Source organism: Antechinus flavipes, chromosome 1 (assembly GCF_016432865.1).
Source record: "Antechinus flavipes isolate AdamAnt ecotype Samford, QLD, Australia chromosome 1, AdamAnt_v2, whole genome shotgun sequence".
Taxonomy (NCBI): domain Eukaryota; kingdom Metazoa; phylum Chordata; class Mammalia; order Dasyuromorphia; family Dasyuridae; genus Antechinus; species Antechinus flavipes.
The window spans coordinates 272429701-272447032 of record NC_067398.1 but is presented as its reverse complement, the minus strand read 5'-3'; the positions used below and the strand labels follow the sequence as shown (position 1 = coordinate 272447032).

The following is a 17332-nucleotide window of genomic DNA, read 5'->3' as shown; positions in this document are numbered from 1 at the left end:
ACCAAACCGCCAACCGCTCTGCGCACGCGCGAGGGATGATTTTTATGAAAGCACAATCCCTGGGGAGGGTGTTGGTGGGCGTAGTTAGACTGGGAAGTGCTGCGTTGAAGGGATTGCAAGGCCCTTACTTTGGCCCTTTCCCGGTTGTCGTCTGGGAGAACAAATGGTCTTGCTATTTTAGCAACGTTAGCTACGGAATCTGAGGCTACAATTCACTCCTCACTTCTAGTTTAGTCGCTGGCAGCCGCTAGGGGGCGCAGCGGTGGGCCTGGAGTCAGCAAGCTGTGACTTCGAATTCAGCTTTTGACACTAGCAAGTGTTGTAACCCTGGGCTGGTCGCCTCTGTTTCTTCAGATGAAAAGCGAAGATAATGGCACCTATCTACTGTGAGGATCACATATGAAATATTTGTAAAATGCTTGGCACGGTGTCCCGGCCCATAGTAGGCATAATGTTTATTTCCTTTTACTTCCTTGGGCATCAATTTTATCTGTAAAATTAATTTATTTCTGAGGTCCCCGTTATCTCTCTAGCTCTATTAATCCCCTAGGAACTATAATTTGAACCTGAACGAGATAAAATGAGATCTTTCAAGACAGTTATGAAAATCGAGTAAGGCTTCATCTATTTCAAAGTTTGAGTAGGCCTGAAGGACTTTATGTCAAGGGTATATTTAAAGTGTCTCCTCCCTGCTATCTTAAGGACATAAAGTCTCTTCCTGCTATCCCCTCCCTGTTAGCCCCCAAGGGCATACTTAAGTCCCCTTCTTGTTATCCGCCCTATTTCAGCCAAATATGGGCAACTATGTACTTGTTGGTCAAGTTCAATTTCTTGGATAGTTCCCCTGTTTAGAATGTAAGATCCTCAGCCAATAAGGATGAGGGTCAGTGGTGGGAGGGGGAATTTGTGTTAGGGATAAAAGCACCTACCCCCTACCGCACCTCCTCCCTTGATTGTCTGCTCAATGGGTGGGATCCCAGTTCTGGAGAATGTAAATAAACTTTGCTTTGCTTCTAGAGATCTATCCAGTTGTTTTATTAATGGTTTCTGACCCACACAAACCTAGCTATCTACCTCTAAATAAAGAAATCAATTTTTTAAAAAGTCTGAAAATCCAAGACTTCATATGAGCTTTAATTCCTTTGAAATGTCAAAAAGTGTCAACCACCCAACTCCTTCCCCCTTGCAAAAAATTTTTAATGGTTGTATAACAAGCCCTAAACATGCAGCAAATGAGATAATGATTAAAATATTGCACTTTTCGTATTTGTGACTTTAAAATATACCACAATATATTATTGATAATGATAATAGAGAGGCTGGTCCTGTGATTTCACTAGCATAAGGTAACGAGTGTGGTTCTGCATTTGCCAAATTAAGATACTAGACAAGGTAAAAATGGTTCACATTTACTTAGTGTTTAGGACACGGTGCTTTTTCTCCAATTTGAAATTACTGTATGCTAAATACTCTGCATTTGTTGATTCAGCAATACCACTACTAGTCTTATTAAAAGCTTAGAATTAGGAGGACTCTGATCATTGCCATCATAAACTATAAGTCTATTGGACTGAAGAGGAAATACATTATTCACCTCCTGTCAGAGAGATGATGAATTTAAACACAGAAAAACACACATTTTCAGACATAGCCATTGTGGAAATTTATTTTGTAAGGGATTTATGCATGCTTATGAGACTTTTTTCTTTTTCCTTTTTTTGGGGGAAAAGGTATGGGTGAAAAGTTGTTGCTGAATAGAAAGGATAGCTTGGAAGAAACAAATACAAGTAAAAATAAATTTATTTTAAAAATAAGGTGGTGCAGTGGATAAAATGCTTATCTTGGATTCAGGAAAACATCTTCCTGAATTTAAATCTGGCCTCAGACACTTATTGGCTATGTGATCTTGGGCAAGAAAGTTAGGGTTCTTTTTGCCTGTTTATTTATAAAATGGGCTGGAGAAGAGAAGAAAATAGCAAACCACTTCAATATCTTTGCCCAAAAAAAAAAACTCAAATGGGGTTACAAAGAGTCGGACAGACTGGAAAAGTACTTTTCTTACTAAGCTTTTGAGGTCTTAAATACAAAAGTTAGCCCATTTTACAGATAAGTAAATTGAACTTTGGAGAGGTAAAGCAAACCAAGATCACAACGACCTAATTTAAACTCTGAAGCCTCTGCTCTGAACAGGTAGAAGTATCCATGTTCAATAATTGATAATTGTATCATAGGTTTCTGTATTATCTATCACCTTTGTTTTCACTCAGCTCAGTATAGAACAATTCCTAAACAGTCAGTTTTCAAAGTAACCAAAACCATTTATAATCAGGTGAAAATGTTATAAATCCCAGCTTTTTAAACTATGAGCCCTGCCTTTCTATGGGATCTTATAACTGATTATGGGGGCTGTGAAATTATGATTATTATCAGTAAATGTTTGATTTGTATAGTTATATATTCAGAATAATATTAAAATTTCTTTGCTAACAAGTTTTCGGTGGCAAAAATTACTAGGAGCCCTGGTATAGAATAACTGATAAACATAAAGATAATTCAACATACAGTACAATTTAATAAACACTAAGTATCATCCTTTTGGTCCATGCAATCTGCCAGATTTACTATACAGAGACAAAAATGAAAAGTTTCTGGGCTTTCGTTAACTTTTACAATACCACTAAGACCACCAAACAGCAGCTATTATCTTTTCACTCTCCCTCTCCCCCCTCCCCACCCCCGGCAAATTAAATTTAAAAAAATCAGAGTAAGAAATTTAATTTCAAAGAAACTAAATGGATGTGGTAGAAATCGGCACTTACAAAATATGGGAATATATAATAGCAAAAAAAAAAGTTCAATCACTTTTTAATAAAAGGAATAAAACGTAAGGTCTCATCATAAAAAAAAGTTCGTGTCAGTTACATGGGAAAATAAACCTTTAACTGAAAAAATGGAAAAAAAATTGTTTAAAAATAGATCGTCACGTACAATCAGTACGTTTGTTCAAAAACCATTTTACCACCTGAAAGATAGCTCAATGACCAAATCTGATAAAAAAGGAAAAATTTTTTCAACCAGGTAGCACACAATCGACTGCTCAAGTTTTTCTACCTTAGCAAAGCCTTTATTATCAGCTGACCACCTTCGATCACATGGTACCTTGACGTCATCCTCGCGCGGAAGAAACTGCAGAGCCTGGGGGCGTAGATGCTCTGTGCCCGGAAATAAGATGGCTGCTACCACAATAGGGAAATTTTCCTAGAGGTGAGCTAAGCCTTTGACCAGTTGGGATTGCTGTGAGCTCGACATGGGTCCCGTTAGCCGCCGCACTTTGAACTATATTTATTCGATGGTAAGTTCGGAGCAAAGAGAAGTGGGGACATTCTCCACCTTTAGAACTTAAGCTCCTTGAGGCTTTTTTGAACGTGTGTTTGTATCGTCAGCGTTTAGGAGGGTGGCAGATACGTAGCAAACGCCTCAATTTCTTTTTTCATGGGCACCAGGGTCTCCTCTTCCCCAACTTCCCAGTTTCACTTGTCAAAGATTTCCAAATGAGGCAGCCCTCCCTCTGTGAAGGAGGCGTTTACTTTTTGGTAGTCAATGGTGATAAGCGATTTCCCCCGCACCCCTCCTCAACCTCTCAGTCCCTATGGAAGAGGCCTCTGCTAACTCTCCATTCCCTCTCCCTGCTGTAGGTGCTGCTGGCCATCGTTTTCCTCTCCTGGGGATTCGTGATCTATGCGTGCATGGTGACGTCACAGTGGCTGCTGGAAAAAAACCATCCAGATGTAGCATTCCATTTCTGGATCTGAAGGAATGTAAATGGCATTCGACATCTTTATCGAACACCTTGTTTTGGACGTTATTTAATTAAAAACTATAATGAAGCATTTTGTTTTCATTATTCGGGGAGAAAGGGGCTAAAATGGTACATTAAAATTTTTCCTCGAGATATCCCTTCACTAGCTAAAAATAAAACTTATAATGAAGCATTTTGTTTTCATGTATACGGGGAGAAAGGGGCTAAAATAGTACATACAAATGTCTCCTCGAGATACCCTTTCACCGGCTAAAACTTAAAGCATGTGAAATTCCATTCTGCTTCAATCACTTTCAAGTATTACAGAACATGAGACTTTAGTCATTGGTTTCAGAAATTTAAGCTGATACTAGGTATTCAAGGGAAATAATTAACAGTTGCTCTAATCAACGAGTAAAAAGATTATGAATGTCTGGTTATTTTTGCTTTACAATATTCCAGTCTTCTCAAATTCAAAATAGGCAGTTAAGAGACCTCTTTTCCCCTTAATTTCTGCTCCATACACAATTCAAAAAAACCTAGGCCTATCTGGTAAGGAAGAATATGAAGGCAATTATTTAAAGAGTAAATTTTATTCGGTTGCTTTTACAGAAAAAATTTTCAGTAGATATACTGGTACAGAAACAAAAGATGGATCCATAAGTTTCTGGAATATTTAAGAACTGTTTTTAATGATAATCATGTATATCATCAGCTTTCAATGGTGGAATCACTTCTCCAGTCTCTAGAATTTTATCACCCTATATAAAAAAAAAATAATAGTTTATAGAGTTCCATTTACTTACAAATATACAAAGTAAAACAAGACAGTAATTGAATTTTTATAGTGCTTGAAAGAAAACATTTCAAACTAGTAAATAACTGATACAATGTTAGTCCCAAGTTGGATAGAGGTGAAATGTACTCAGATCATAAATTTTGGAATATAAAGGAATTGTAAAGGTAATATATCATTTTATGGATGAGGAAAAGAAGATCAGAGAAATCAAGGGATATGCCACTGTTCAAGATAGTAGGTCTAAATTTGTACTCCATTTCAAAATCCAGTTGTTCGTTTTTTTTTTTTTTTTTTTTTTTGGGGGGGGGTTGCTTTTTATACCCTCAGAAGCTTATACACAAAAGCATTTATTATAACAATTTATATAACTTCCAAGTTGGCCATATTTTAAACCAAAGTTTTGATCTGTTAAATGGACTTGATTATTCAAAACTGGCTTCTATCAATGGATGATTTTAAATGGACACCAAATTCCAGAAGGTATAATCTTAAAGTTTATCTTACTTTTTTTCTACCAATTCCTACACAAACAGATATACAAATGAAAAAGATATTTTACTTGGGAATAAAACAAAAAACCTTGATAGAGTGCCAGGCCTGGAGTCAGGAAGACTCATTTTCTTGAGCTCAAATCCTGCTTCAGATATTTCTAGCTTCCTGATCCTAACTCAGTTTGTCTTCAGTTCTCTCATCTGTAAAATGAACTGAAGAAGAAAATGGCCAACTACTCCAGTATTTTTGCCAAGAAAACTCAAAAGAAGTCACAAAGATTTAAACACAATTGAAAAGGACTAAACAAAAATATTTCACACTGAAACTTGGAATTATAAACAACTGTGCAATCTCCACATTCTATCTCCATTTAGATGAAAATGCAAGATGATTATAATTTCCAAAAAAGTGCATGATTATTTGTTCTATAAAGACAATAAATAGTTGGTGTTGAAGAGATCATTCTCACATCATAAAAAAGGGAAATGAGACACACTTTTAATAAAAAAGGTACCTATAAGATGAAGTACAATAGCTTACTTCATGAACTTAAAAGTTTTTAAATATTTCATTTAGTGAGATCAACCTGATGAGTAGTTGCTCTGATTTCTATTTCAAGAAATTATTAAAGCAAATTTGGAGATAAAAGTGACTTGCCAAGTGTCTCAAAGCAGTTAAATTCTAGAGGTAAAATCCATCATAAGTAGCTTCTGAAGACTGACAGGAATGAAATAAACAAGGAGGAGGTAGGGATAAAAATAACCAGTCTTGTGAGTGGTCAGAACAAAGGCGGAAGTTCTGAATGTATTCTGAGGTTAGCGCACATGTGTAATAACAGGAGTTTTATTTTGCAAAGAATTTATTTACCATACATGCACATGAAGTTTTACAGAAAAATGAAAGTCCTATAAATGATTAAAGAGTAGGCAAATTCGGAGAACACAGTTCGTGAAGAAAACAAAAGGCATCTTGTTTAGGACATTAATTTAATAAAACCTAGAAATGGAACATTTTATTTTCACTGTCAGGGTAGAGAGGCTGGTTAAGATGGTACACGCAAATATTTCTCCCTCAGACCCCCTTCACTAATTCAAAACTGGAGATGATGATAAAGCATCTGAAATTTCCATTCTACTTCAATCACGTTCAAATGTTACAGAACATGAGACTCCAGTCAGTGGTTTCAGAAATTTAAGCAGGTATTAAGTATTCAAGGAAAATATTCTGCAGTTATTATAACCAATAAATAGAAAGCTTTTAGATGTCAGGTTATTTTTGCTTCAGAAGGTTCCAGTCTTCTCAATCTCAACTCAGGTAATGAAACCATTATTTTACCTCATTTAATTTCTATTCCACAATTCAAAAAAACCAAGGATCACAATATGGAATACATTAAATGATAAAGGGCTATCTTTAGGGGAAGCCTCTGAAATAAAGCAACAGTAGAGTGGTAATAGTTCATTGGAAAGAAGACTTGACCTAGAGTCAGGAGATCTGGGTTTAAACTGAAGTTCTGGTGCTTAGTAGTTATGTGACTTTGGGCAAATCACTTAATCTATCAGTTTTTTTAATTTATAAAAATAGTTATATTATTTGCATCATCTACCTCACAAAATTGTTGCTGGGGGAGAGGGGAATATGGGCATTTTGTGAACTCCCAAGTTTTACATAAATGAGTTTATCGTTTTAAGAAGGTTAATCTGTAAGGCAGACAATACTTGTTGACAGTCTAAATACTAACTTAGATTTGTACATAATCCGATACCTGACAGATCTGACTTAATTTTTCTACCAATGATAATGATAATGACTCCTCCACACCTTAGCAGAGGATCCAATTGAGTTTTTGCCAAAACCTATTGGAATCTTTACAAACTGTTAAGTCATTAGAGTTGATAGAGACAATAATTATCTAATTTAGTATGATTGATCTGATCTCACAAGGAGATATTATGGGCCAGAAGAAACAAGGTACTAAGTAGAACTAATTGATACAATGCTTGTGTTTACATCTTTACTCATTGGAATTCACAATTTCAGCTCAGGTTACTATGCTTATTAAGAAGATAAACTCAAGCTATTCTAGGTGATCTAGGAGTTGTGCCAAAAAGTTAAGCATCTTTTGTACATCATGCTCAACAAGCACTTGGGTAAGTTAACTGATGGCAGCAAGCTGCCTCCTTCTACTCCTGTAGAAACGTAATTGCCAGTGACAAATGATAGGAATTTTAAGTTCTCCAATACAAACACAACATTGCCCAATGACACATAGCATGTTACTTTTACATTCAGATTGCCTAATTCAACCATTACTACCAAGCAATGCTTCTATTTTTTATTTTTTCATTTACAATTTATAAAGCAAGCTGTTGACAGCAAGGGATAAAAGTTATTACTTAAATGACTGTAGGGGCAACATGAAGTAAAAAAAAAAAAACTGAAAGAAAAAAAAAATCAGAAAATTAAGTTGAAAAGACTTACTGGAAATATTCTAGGTTTCTTTTCAACGATGCCATATGGCCTTGTCTGCAACAAACATGAGGTTGTGTTAATTTATTTTTATACTTTCTTCTAAAAATAAAGAATAATAGTCAATAAGCACTTACCTGTATACATAATATAATTATATTATTACACATACCTGTCCAACTGTTTAAATTCTCTGTTATAAATACTTAAAACATAAATGGTTCTTCATCTCTTAGAAGTTAAGAACATTGTATACAACTTATAGGGAAACATACAATTGACATAGAAAAATAACATGCTTATAAGTTGCAAAAATCTTGTGGTATATTTTCTTCCAAGAAAATGCCTAAATTTTTTTCCCAATTTAAAAAATCATTTTCTGCTTATTTAAAATGTCACTTATTACATATCAGTATTTCTCAGTCTATGAGCCAAGAATAGGACTAAACCAAATTATCTTTCATTATCAGGAAAAGCAAAATCATTTAATACAGAAAAGAGATCTCTGGATAAAATAAGCATTGCATTGTCATTCTCCCATTATTTTCAGTCATATAATGATTCTAAAATCATTTCATTCACATTATAAGACTTCCATTTTGGATGGAAGCAATTAGAGCTAAAACTTTGCCTAAACCATCATAATTATGTTATTATCTATTCAAAATGGAAATATAACAAAAACATAGGATGTATAACTTACTCATTTGACATGGATGCCCAGAAATAATACATTTAAAATGGTTATTTATATAGATATAACACTGGATCTTGGTTAGTTGTTCTCAAACTTGGTTGCCAAGAAAGATAGTATTCTTTGCTGTATGGAATTATGACATGGCTAAACATTTAATTTGGCAATAATGGTAGGATCAGGAAGTTCATGCATACTTAATTTCGTGTTTTTGTTGAGTTTTTTATGAATCTAAGCTCTGATGTCTTTTTGAGATATATATATGTGTGTAATAATAGTACCATTTATTTTGTAAATTCTATTTTTACCATATACGTGTTCGATTTAAGAAAATGGAAAAAAGGAGAGAAAAAAATTACACAGGACAGAAAGTAGATGGATTTAGAATCAAGAAGATCTTGGTTCAAGTCCTAGCTCTAAATACATAATGGCTGTGACCCCACAGAAATAATTTAATTTATCAATATCCTAAGCAACTTTCTTTAAAAACAAAAAACAATAACAAAAACTCCAACAACTACCACAACAATAACCTATAAATTGAAGAGAGGGTCCAATTTGCATGGGGTAGTAAAATTTATATTAAGCAACATCATTTAAAAATTATTTTATCTACAATAACAAAATCCAATACCATAGTGTATGTTACGAAACTTGTGGCACATTATTGATACCGTATTATATCTCAAGAATAATGCACATCCTTTGAGAACCACTGACTTAGACATTACAAGATCAAGACACTTTAGTACTTTAAGAACATTATAAGAGTCAGAAAACTGGACTAAACTATTAACTAGATAACTCTGGACAAGTCACTTAATCTTTACAGATCTTTCTTCTCATCTGTAAAATCAGGTTCTATTTCCAGGCAGTGGTCAAAAGTTATGGGGGGAAAAAAGAAGTAATTGAGTTTAATAAAGAGAAGGAAAACATTTGATAATTTAGAAGGTAACTATTCAGTAAAGAAAAATTTTGGAGAAGGTCAGGAAAATCTGGAGGAGGAAAAACCGCCAGGTCCAGATTCTATAAGTGAAGATTGAAAAGGAAGAATCCTAATTTTTGAAGGTAATTGTTTTTGCAGAATATGTGGCTTAAATAAGCTATTCCAGGAATCCTGTAGCCTCAAAGAATCAATTCTTTTTTCATTCTATATAAACTAATACACCAGACTCAGGTGGGACATAAAGCATTTTTTTTTATTCTTAGTCAAGTCATTAAACCTGTCTTCCTCATTTTCCTCATATGTAAAAAGGGGATACTAATAACACCTATCTCCCATGGTTGGTGAAAGGTTCAAATAAAACTTGTAAGAGGCTTAACAGTGCTTAGTACAAAGAAGGCACTAATGCTTTTGTTCCATCTCCCATCCTTTCCTTTCATAAAGGGCACATCCATGATATAGAATTCTGGTTCTATCTACATGCTATCTACAACATTAGTTAGACAACAAATGAATTGTCACATTAATAAACCAAGTTGTTTTGTCCACTTTAAAAAAAAAAAAGGAAAACTAATATAAAAGAGTGTTCCAAATCACTATTGATCAGAGAAATGCAAATTAAGACAATTCTGAGATACCATTACACACCTGTCAGATTGGCTAAGATGACAGAAAAAATAATGATGAATGTTGGAGGGGATGCAGGAAAACTGGGACACTGATGCATTGTTGGTGAAGTTGTGAATGAATCCAATCATTCTGGAGAGCAATCTGGAATTATGCCCAAAAAGTTTTCAAACTGTGCATACCCTTTGATCTAGCAGTGCTACTACTGGGCTTATACCCCAAAGAGATACTAAAGCAGGGAGTGGGACCTGTATGTGCCAAAATGTTTGTGGCAGCCCTGTTTGTAGTGGCTAGAAACTGAAAAATGAATGGATGCCAAATCAACTGGAGAATAGTTGGGTAAATTGTGGTACATGAATGTTATGGAATATTATTGTTCTGTAAGAAATGACCAGCAGGATGAATAGAGAGAGGCTTGGAGAGACTTACATGAACTAATGCTAAATGAAATGAGCAGAACCATTCATAGAATGGAAGAATTAAACACAGAGAAAGGAAAGGAGGATGAAATAGCAGAGCTATAAAATAATTTTTAGATTCATGATCATCATAAAAATCAAGATTAGAAGAGTAATAGTGATTATTCTCCTGCTTCCAAGAATTATCAATATGGATGACTAAAAGAAAATAAACTCCTCCCCCCAAATGGGATAACTACTAATCACTTCTTGTGATTTATATGGACACAAATAATATTACCAACCCCAAATTACAAAATCTTGAACAAGAAACTAGAGTATAGTGGCCCAAGTTGTGTATTCTATTGCTGTCCAAGTAAGCAAGGAATATAGAGAAGAAAAACTCATCTGGATGGTAACTGAGAACATAATATAGAAGAATGGGATAATGGACTATGGCTCAAAATGCAGGGATGAGAGACTTCTACCTAGGGATAATGTGCCTTAATCTAAGGCTGGAATAAGGTTATTTGCTGAGCTTATAAATCTAAACAAAAGGGTTTACAACTTAAAGGACCCACATATGCAAAACTGTTTTGTAGCAGTCTTTTTTCGAATGGCAAGAAACTACAAATTGGGTGGCTTTGAATAAGTTAGGGTATATGAAGGTAATGGAAAATTATTATTCGATAAGAAAAGATGAGCAGGCTGATTTCAGAAAGGCCTGGAGATACTTACATGAATGGATGCTAAGTGAAGTGAGTAGAACCAAGAGAACATTGTACATAGTAACAAGATTATGTGATGATCAATTCTGATAGGATGTGGCTCTTTTCAACAATGTGGCAATTCAAGGCAATTCAAGAGAGATCTATGGAGACTGAATGTAGATTCTCATGTTTTTTTCTCTTTTCGTCTGACTTTTCTTTCACAGCATGCCAAATATGGAAATATGTATAAAAGAACTATACATCTTTAACCTATATTAGATTATTTGCTCTCTTGGGAAGGGGGGAAGAAAAGGAGGGAAGATATAAAAATCTGGAACACAAAGTTTTACAAAAATGAATGTTGAAAACTATCTTTACAAGAATTTGGAAAAATATTACTGAGGGAAAAAAAATAGTAGCTGTGGTAAATGAAGAATAGTGGTTGAGAGTCTGGAAGTTCATAGAAGAACAAAACTGTAAAAAGGAACCAGCAGTAAAACCCATGGCCTAACATTTATATATAAATACCTAAATCTTAAGCAGCAAATAAGAGGAACAAAAGTATGAACTTTTGAGGAGAAAAAAAACGGCTTTCTAGAAAAAGATGGCGGTCGAATCCCTGGAGTTTGCTGGGAAAAGGAGCTCAGGACAGAGCCCTGGAGTACATTCAAATAGAAGTGGGACGCAGATCCTTGTGGGGAAGGAGGAGAGAGATGATGAATCTTGTTGATTCTGCAAAAGAGACTGGGAAGAATCAGGCTTGTCAGAAAATAACTACTGCCTAAGTATATAACAAAAAATATCAAGAAAGTAATACATTCGAGGATGATGTAGAGAACTTCTATTTTTGCAGATCAGCTACTATAAAGTCTTCCTTTCCTTCTAACACTGAAAAAGTACAATCAACAAGATTTAGCACATAATAAGCTCAGAGAAATAAGGCTGAGAAGTTATATTATGTCTTGTTATGGAGCATGGATGACTGGAAGACTGGTGATATCCCCATCAGAAATAAGGTAGTTAAAAGAAGGAGCAGGATCAGAGAGGAAGATGAGTTCTGGTTTTAATAGGCTAAACTGAGCCTAAAGAGTAATCCAGGTTAGTTAATGGGTTAACTAATTAATCTATTCTTTTCCTTCTACTGCTAAGCCCCTTGCTTAGCCCCAGGTTTCAAATCTAAGGCAAATATTATTAGTTCCAGAGTTCAAATATGTTATATATTTCATGGCTGCTATTTCTTTAATCAAATACATTCCAAATAACCAAATTCAAATCAAGGAGTCTTGGGAACACTGACCTTTCAGTTTTTAAGTTGGAAATTACAAAGTAAAGTAATTTGAGGTGTAATCTAATAGTAGTTTTTTATTACTTTAAAACAAAATAAACACATAACCCCAAACAATATTTACTTTAAATACTTACTTGTACATGGTATTTGACATAATAGTGAATAATCCAGGCTGGTATAAGGAAATTAGTAAAAAAGAACATTCCATTTCGGCATGCTTTTACAGTCTGAAAATAGACAAAAGAAATGTTTAAACCACACATACTAACTGAATTCACTGTAATAACACTATCTGTATGTTTGAGCTATGTGTTTTCTAAACCTCTATAAAATATTTACGTAGGTTTTTTTCCCCAAAAAAATCCTGGCATAAGATTCCTGAGGGCAGGGTCTGCTGAGGGAGAATTACATACACACTACAAAGCAAGTGAAGCATTAAGGCAGAGTTTTTGGTAAGAATAACAGATTAAGACTTTTTAAAAAATCAATTATCTAAGAAGAGGTATATTTTATTATACAATCTTGACAAAGTCTAAGATTTTACACATAAATCTGGGAAATGTTTTTGTTCAACAGAAATCTCTAGGTCAAATTAACCCATTGAATCAATTTCCAATCCCAAAGACATGATAAATTAAGCTCCATTTTCCTACGCTTCTAAATATAAGGAAAACAGAAGTCACTTGTGGGGTCTGGAATTGTCTTCATTAATATACTCAACCCAAAAGCATGCCTGACAGGACTAACATGGAAGTTAATGATGGAAACAAATAGGAAATAAGATGTAGTATTAAAAGTTAATTAATATCTGTATAATCAACACAAAATAGATGGAAAGTTTGCCTGGATATCTTGAACATGATATTCTTAACATAAAAGATATTGAAGATGTGAAAATAAGAGACTAATGTTTGGAAGTGTAAAGGGGAGAAATTAAACAATTGGGACTGGTAGTGGTGGTAAGTAGAATAATGCTATGTAAGGATTGGGAAAGCCATAGTCAGGACCTGTGTTCAAATTATGGCTTTGCCATTTACTACTTGTCTGACCTTGCTGGTCTAGTTTTCTAAGGTAGAATAAAATCGTAGGATTAGGTAACTCTAAGGTCCTTCTTAAAGCTATAATCTCACAAAAAGCTGAGTACTTGATAAATTAATGACTTGCTTGATCTTTCAAATTTATCCCAATTTTTGTAATAACTTAATTTGATGAAAAATTACAATCATAAACAAAACCATAAAATCCAAACAATTTAGCTTAGTTTTTTTTTAAGCCTATTTATTTCATCTTTAACAAAACAAAATAAAACAACCCATTGGAGCTTAATATGGCATGTTGAAATGCCAATATAAATTTGGTATCTTTTATAAGGCTGTCCAGTTTTAATCAAATAGTGAGCAACTACAGCCTTTGCATTTATCAAATAGTAAGATATTAAATTTTTTGTATCTTGTATACCTACTCTATTTCAATGATCAATATTTCTTAACTGGTACCAAATTATACCTGCTTTGAGGTATAATATGAAATCCTGCACTGCTAAGTTCTTTTTGTTCCCATTTTGTTTCACTATTTGTCTTTTCTTCATATTAATTCCATGATTATTTTTCTAGTATATAAATTAATTCTTTGATACTTGATTGATACAGTATTGAATAAGTATATTAACTGATCATAGTAATAGTGTCATTTTTAATTTTGGTTGACCTACCTAAAGCAATTAGTATTTTTCCAATTATTTATGTCTTTATTTTGTAAAGAGTTGCTTGCAGTCCTATTTATATAGTTCTTGCACATATCTTGAAGATATATTCCCAAATATTATGTACAATATTAAGTACAATCTATAGTAATTCGGATTGAAATTTCTCATCATCTTCCTGCTAGGTTTTAATTGCATTAAATAGAAATGATAATTTTTTATTTTTATGGATTTATTTTATATCCTTTGTTTGCTCAAGTTATTACTTGAACTTTTATTATTTTTTTTCAGGTTTTAGGATTTTTAAATTACACCTTATTTCCTGAAAAAATGAATAACTTTCTTTTTTTTTTTTTTTTACTTATGTTGATTTCCTCAATTTTGTTTGTTTTAATTTTATGTCCAGCATTCCTACTGCTATGACAAATGGAAAAGGAGATAATGGTTGCTGTCCTTCTTTGTTGAAGAGGACCAATGAAGGTGATATCTAAACTTTCACGTGAATTAAATATGAGGGGGGCAAAGTTATACACTGTCTTCCAAAATAATCAGAAGTTAACTGGCAAGATAAAGGTCAAAAAAACTGGCAATGTTCAGGATGCAGAGGGTGACTTTGGTCTTTCTAAATTTAAGATTAATAAGATCCTTCTATCACCAGGTTGCACACCCTTGCTAATTAGCCTCTGTTTGTCTTAAGTTATAAATATTTTAATTTAGAAGGGATTTCATAAATCATCTAATGTCAACCTAATTTTTCTTTTATTTTGATTTAAACTAGCAAATTAAGACCCAAAGAAATTGACTTGCACAAATTCATACAGCTAATTAGCAGTAAAATGTCAACTTAGATCAAGTTCTCACCATAAATTTGGTGACAATGGATGATGACATAGTCTGTTCTGTAGGATGTCAACTTTCAAACAATGGCATTCAAATTTTATTTGTCATCAGAATTAGGCAAGGCAAGGACTAGCTAAGATATAGAACATCTTAGAGGAAGCTTAAGAGAGGACTGCTTCTTTTATTCTAACAATAATTAAGTTAAGACCATCCTTTTCCCTAAACCATACTACACTATAAAGTCTTTAAAAAGAGGATGATGGTGGTAACCACAACTTTAAAATTTTTGGAAATTAGAAAGGATAATGAATAGGTTCTCTTGTCCGGAAAAAAAAAATGCCAGACTTTTAATGGAAGAGATAGGAACAGTATAGTAGTGAGGGAGAGGGAATAATCTTTCCACAATGTGTGATAATCAGTTTTGAATGGTGACCTGGAAGAAACTCTTGGGAGTTTTCCAATACTGATAATGATGACTTTATATTTATATTGCCCTTTAGTAGTTTTACCATATAACTTTTTCATAATAATTCTGTGAAGGTAACTATAACCACTTTAATAATAGTAGTTATTAGTTATGGTCAATAATAGTAGTACACTAAGTTTTACAAATCACTTTAAAAATATTTTATCATTAGATCCTCACAACAACCATGGGATATGGATGCTATTACTCCGCATTTTACAGATGAGGAAACTGAGGCAGACTTTATAACAATGGAAACGGGGGCTCAGTAAAGTTGCAAACTTTAAAAATGTCCCTGTTATTCTACTTGATTTCCAACTTATATATGACTAGTTTGAAAGTGGTTGTTTGCATACTGCCTGTCCTTAAATTAACTGTAAATTCCTTGAGAGCAAGCACGATCTTGGTATCTCCAATGCTTAGCATCACAGAGGTTGTTGTTTGTCCTTCATTCTCGATGATAAGCACATCAGGGAGATGATGCCATGACATGCAAGTGAAATGGATTTAAATGAGGGAGGGTTGGGTGAAATCCAAAGCCTCACTTGCCCTTCCAGGGCCACTGGACCCACGTGGCTCTGGAAGGGAAAGTGAGGCAGGTAACCCTGAACAGCTCTCCCTCACTTAAATCCAATTCACTTGCATGTCAGGGCATCATCTCCCTCATGTCCTTGTCCTCTTCGAAAACGAAGGGCAAACAATCTTTGTGAGTAGAGCTTAACACTGTAACCTGAATAGAGTAGACGCTTAATAAATACTTAGTGACTAAGTGTTTTTTAAAGCTTCTGGAATGTATGTTCAGAGGAGCCGGGCCGCCTTAGGAAATTCTGACCCCCCACCCCAAGTGTCCGAGGGGAATTGGGCTGGGGTCGGCGTCACTCACAAATCTCTTCCAGATGGATTGGCTCTGCTGGAAACTATCCCAGAAACCGAACCAGGACTTCTGCGGGGGCAGTACGGGCTCCCGGGGGCTCAGCTCTTGGTCCTTCAGCCACTGCCTCCTCAGGACACGCAGCTGCTCCAGCCGTAGTTTTTCGTCTGGTGTGAACCCCGACATGTTCTCGACCTCTTCGCTTAGAACAAATGAGACCGAGCCGTACAGATCAACCGGACAATGATGCGTAGTCTTCGCGACCTAGCGACCTTGCCGGGACAGTACTAAGTGACGCTGGCGCCCAGTGATGACGTAAGACCCTTCTCTAGACTCACTCCTAAAATCTGAAATCGCTGGGCATGACTAAAATAAAGCAGGAGCGGTGGGAGAGGATCTGCGCGTGCGCGTGAGTGTTTCCTTTTTAGTTTGGCGCCTCCTGGTGTTCAAAATTGCAGTGAAAGAATTAAAGTGGTTTATGTGTTGCTTGAATGTCTAGGATTTAGAATGGAAATGTGGAATTCTGATTTAGCAGGCATATTTAGATTATAGAAGCTGAAAGCCATAAAGCACTAACTCACTTCCATCTTTTCTGTAGTAAATTCACCATTCATGGAAGTTACAAGATAAGCTTATTTTCTCTTCTGCCCTTTCATGACTTGAAATGTTATGCAATTCACCAATTTTATCAAACATCACTTATGTGCAAGACTCTATAAGTCTATGTACTGGGCATACAAAGACAAAAATGAAAAAAATTCTGCCCTCTATTGCATACATTAATATATTGCTAAAAGTTCTGTAATATACACAATTAACTTCCTTTTTTTTTTTTTTTTTTAAGAATACAATGTTTTACCAATAATATGGGAGAAACTACATGACTTAATATAATTGTAAAGAACACTGCATTTAAAGGCAGAAGTTATGGGTTTGAAAAACAGGTTCTGTGCAGCATTTATAACCACTTTGACATAAGGCACATCACTTAATCTGTCTGGGCTTCAGTTTCCTTATCTGTAAAAGTACTAAGTTTGATTAAATATGGATCCATCTGTCCCAATTTTATATAACAAATCCTATTGGCAGGATTCATTCACTCAACAAGGAATTATTTTTTAAAACTTCAATATATTTTAATTTTCCAATTACATGTAAAGATAGTTTTCAACATTCATTTTTGTAAGATTCTGAGTTTCATTTTTTCTTCTCCCACCCTTACCTCCCTTCCCCA

The 17332-nt window shown here is 34.6% G+C and overlaps 2 protein-coding genes across 2 annotated transcripts; one reads left to right on the top strand and one right to left on the bottom strand.

Moving 5' to 3' along the window:
- Nucleotides 1-3146: 3146 nt before the first annotated feature.
- Nucleotides 3147-3887, top strand: SMIM27 (small integral membrane protein 27). Its single transcript, XM_051973469.1, has 2 exons — nucleotides 3147-3352; nucleotides 3696-3887. The coding sequence occupies exons 1-2, from the start codon at nucleotides 3308-3310 to the stop codon at nucleotides 3810-3812; spliced, it is 162 nt and encodes a 53-aa protein (XP_051829429.1). The 5' UTR covers nucleotides 3147-3307; the 3' UTR covers nucleotides 3813-3887.
- Nucleotides 3888-4373: 486 nt separating this feature from the next.
- On the bottom strand, nucleotides 4374-16402 carry NDUFB6 (NADH:ubiquinone oxidoreductase subunit B6). Its single transcript, XM_051973468.1, has 4 exons — nucleotides 16111-16402; nucleotides 12354-12446; nucleotides 7572-7616; nucleotides 4374-4560 (listed from the first exon to the last, which is right to left on the bottom strand). Exons 1-4 carry the CDS (start codon nucleotides 16282-16284, stop codon nucleotides 4489-4491), a joined length of 384 nt encoding a protein of 127 aa, XP_051829428.1. The 5' UTR covers nucleotides 16285-16402; the 3' UTR covers nucleotides 4374-4488.
- Between the last annotated feature and the right edge of the window lie 930 nt (nucleotides 16403-17332).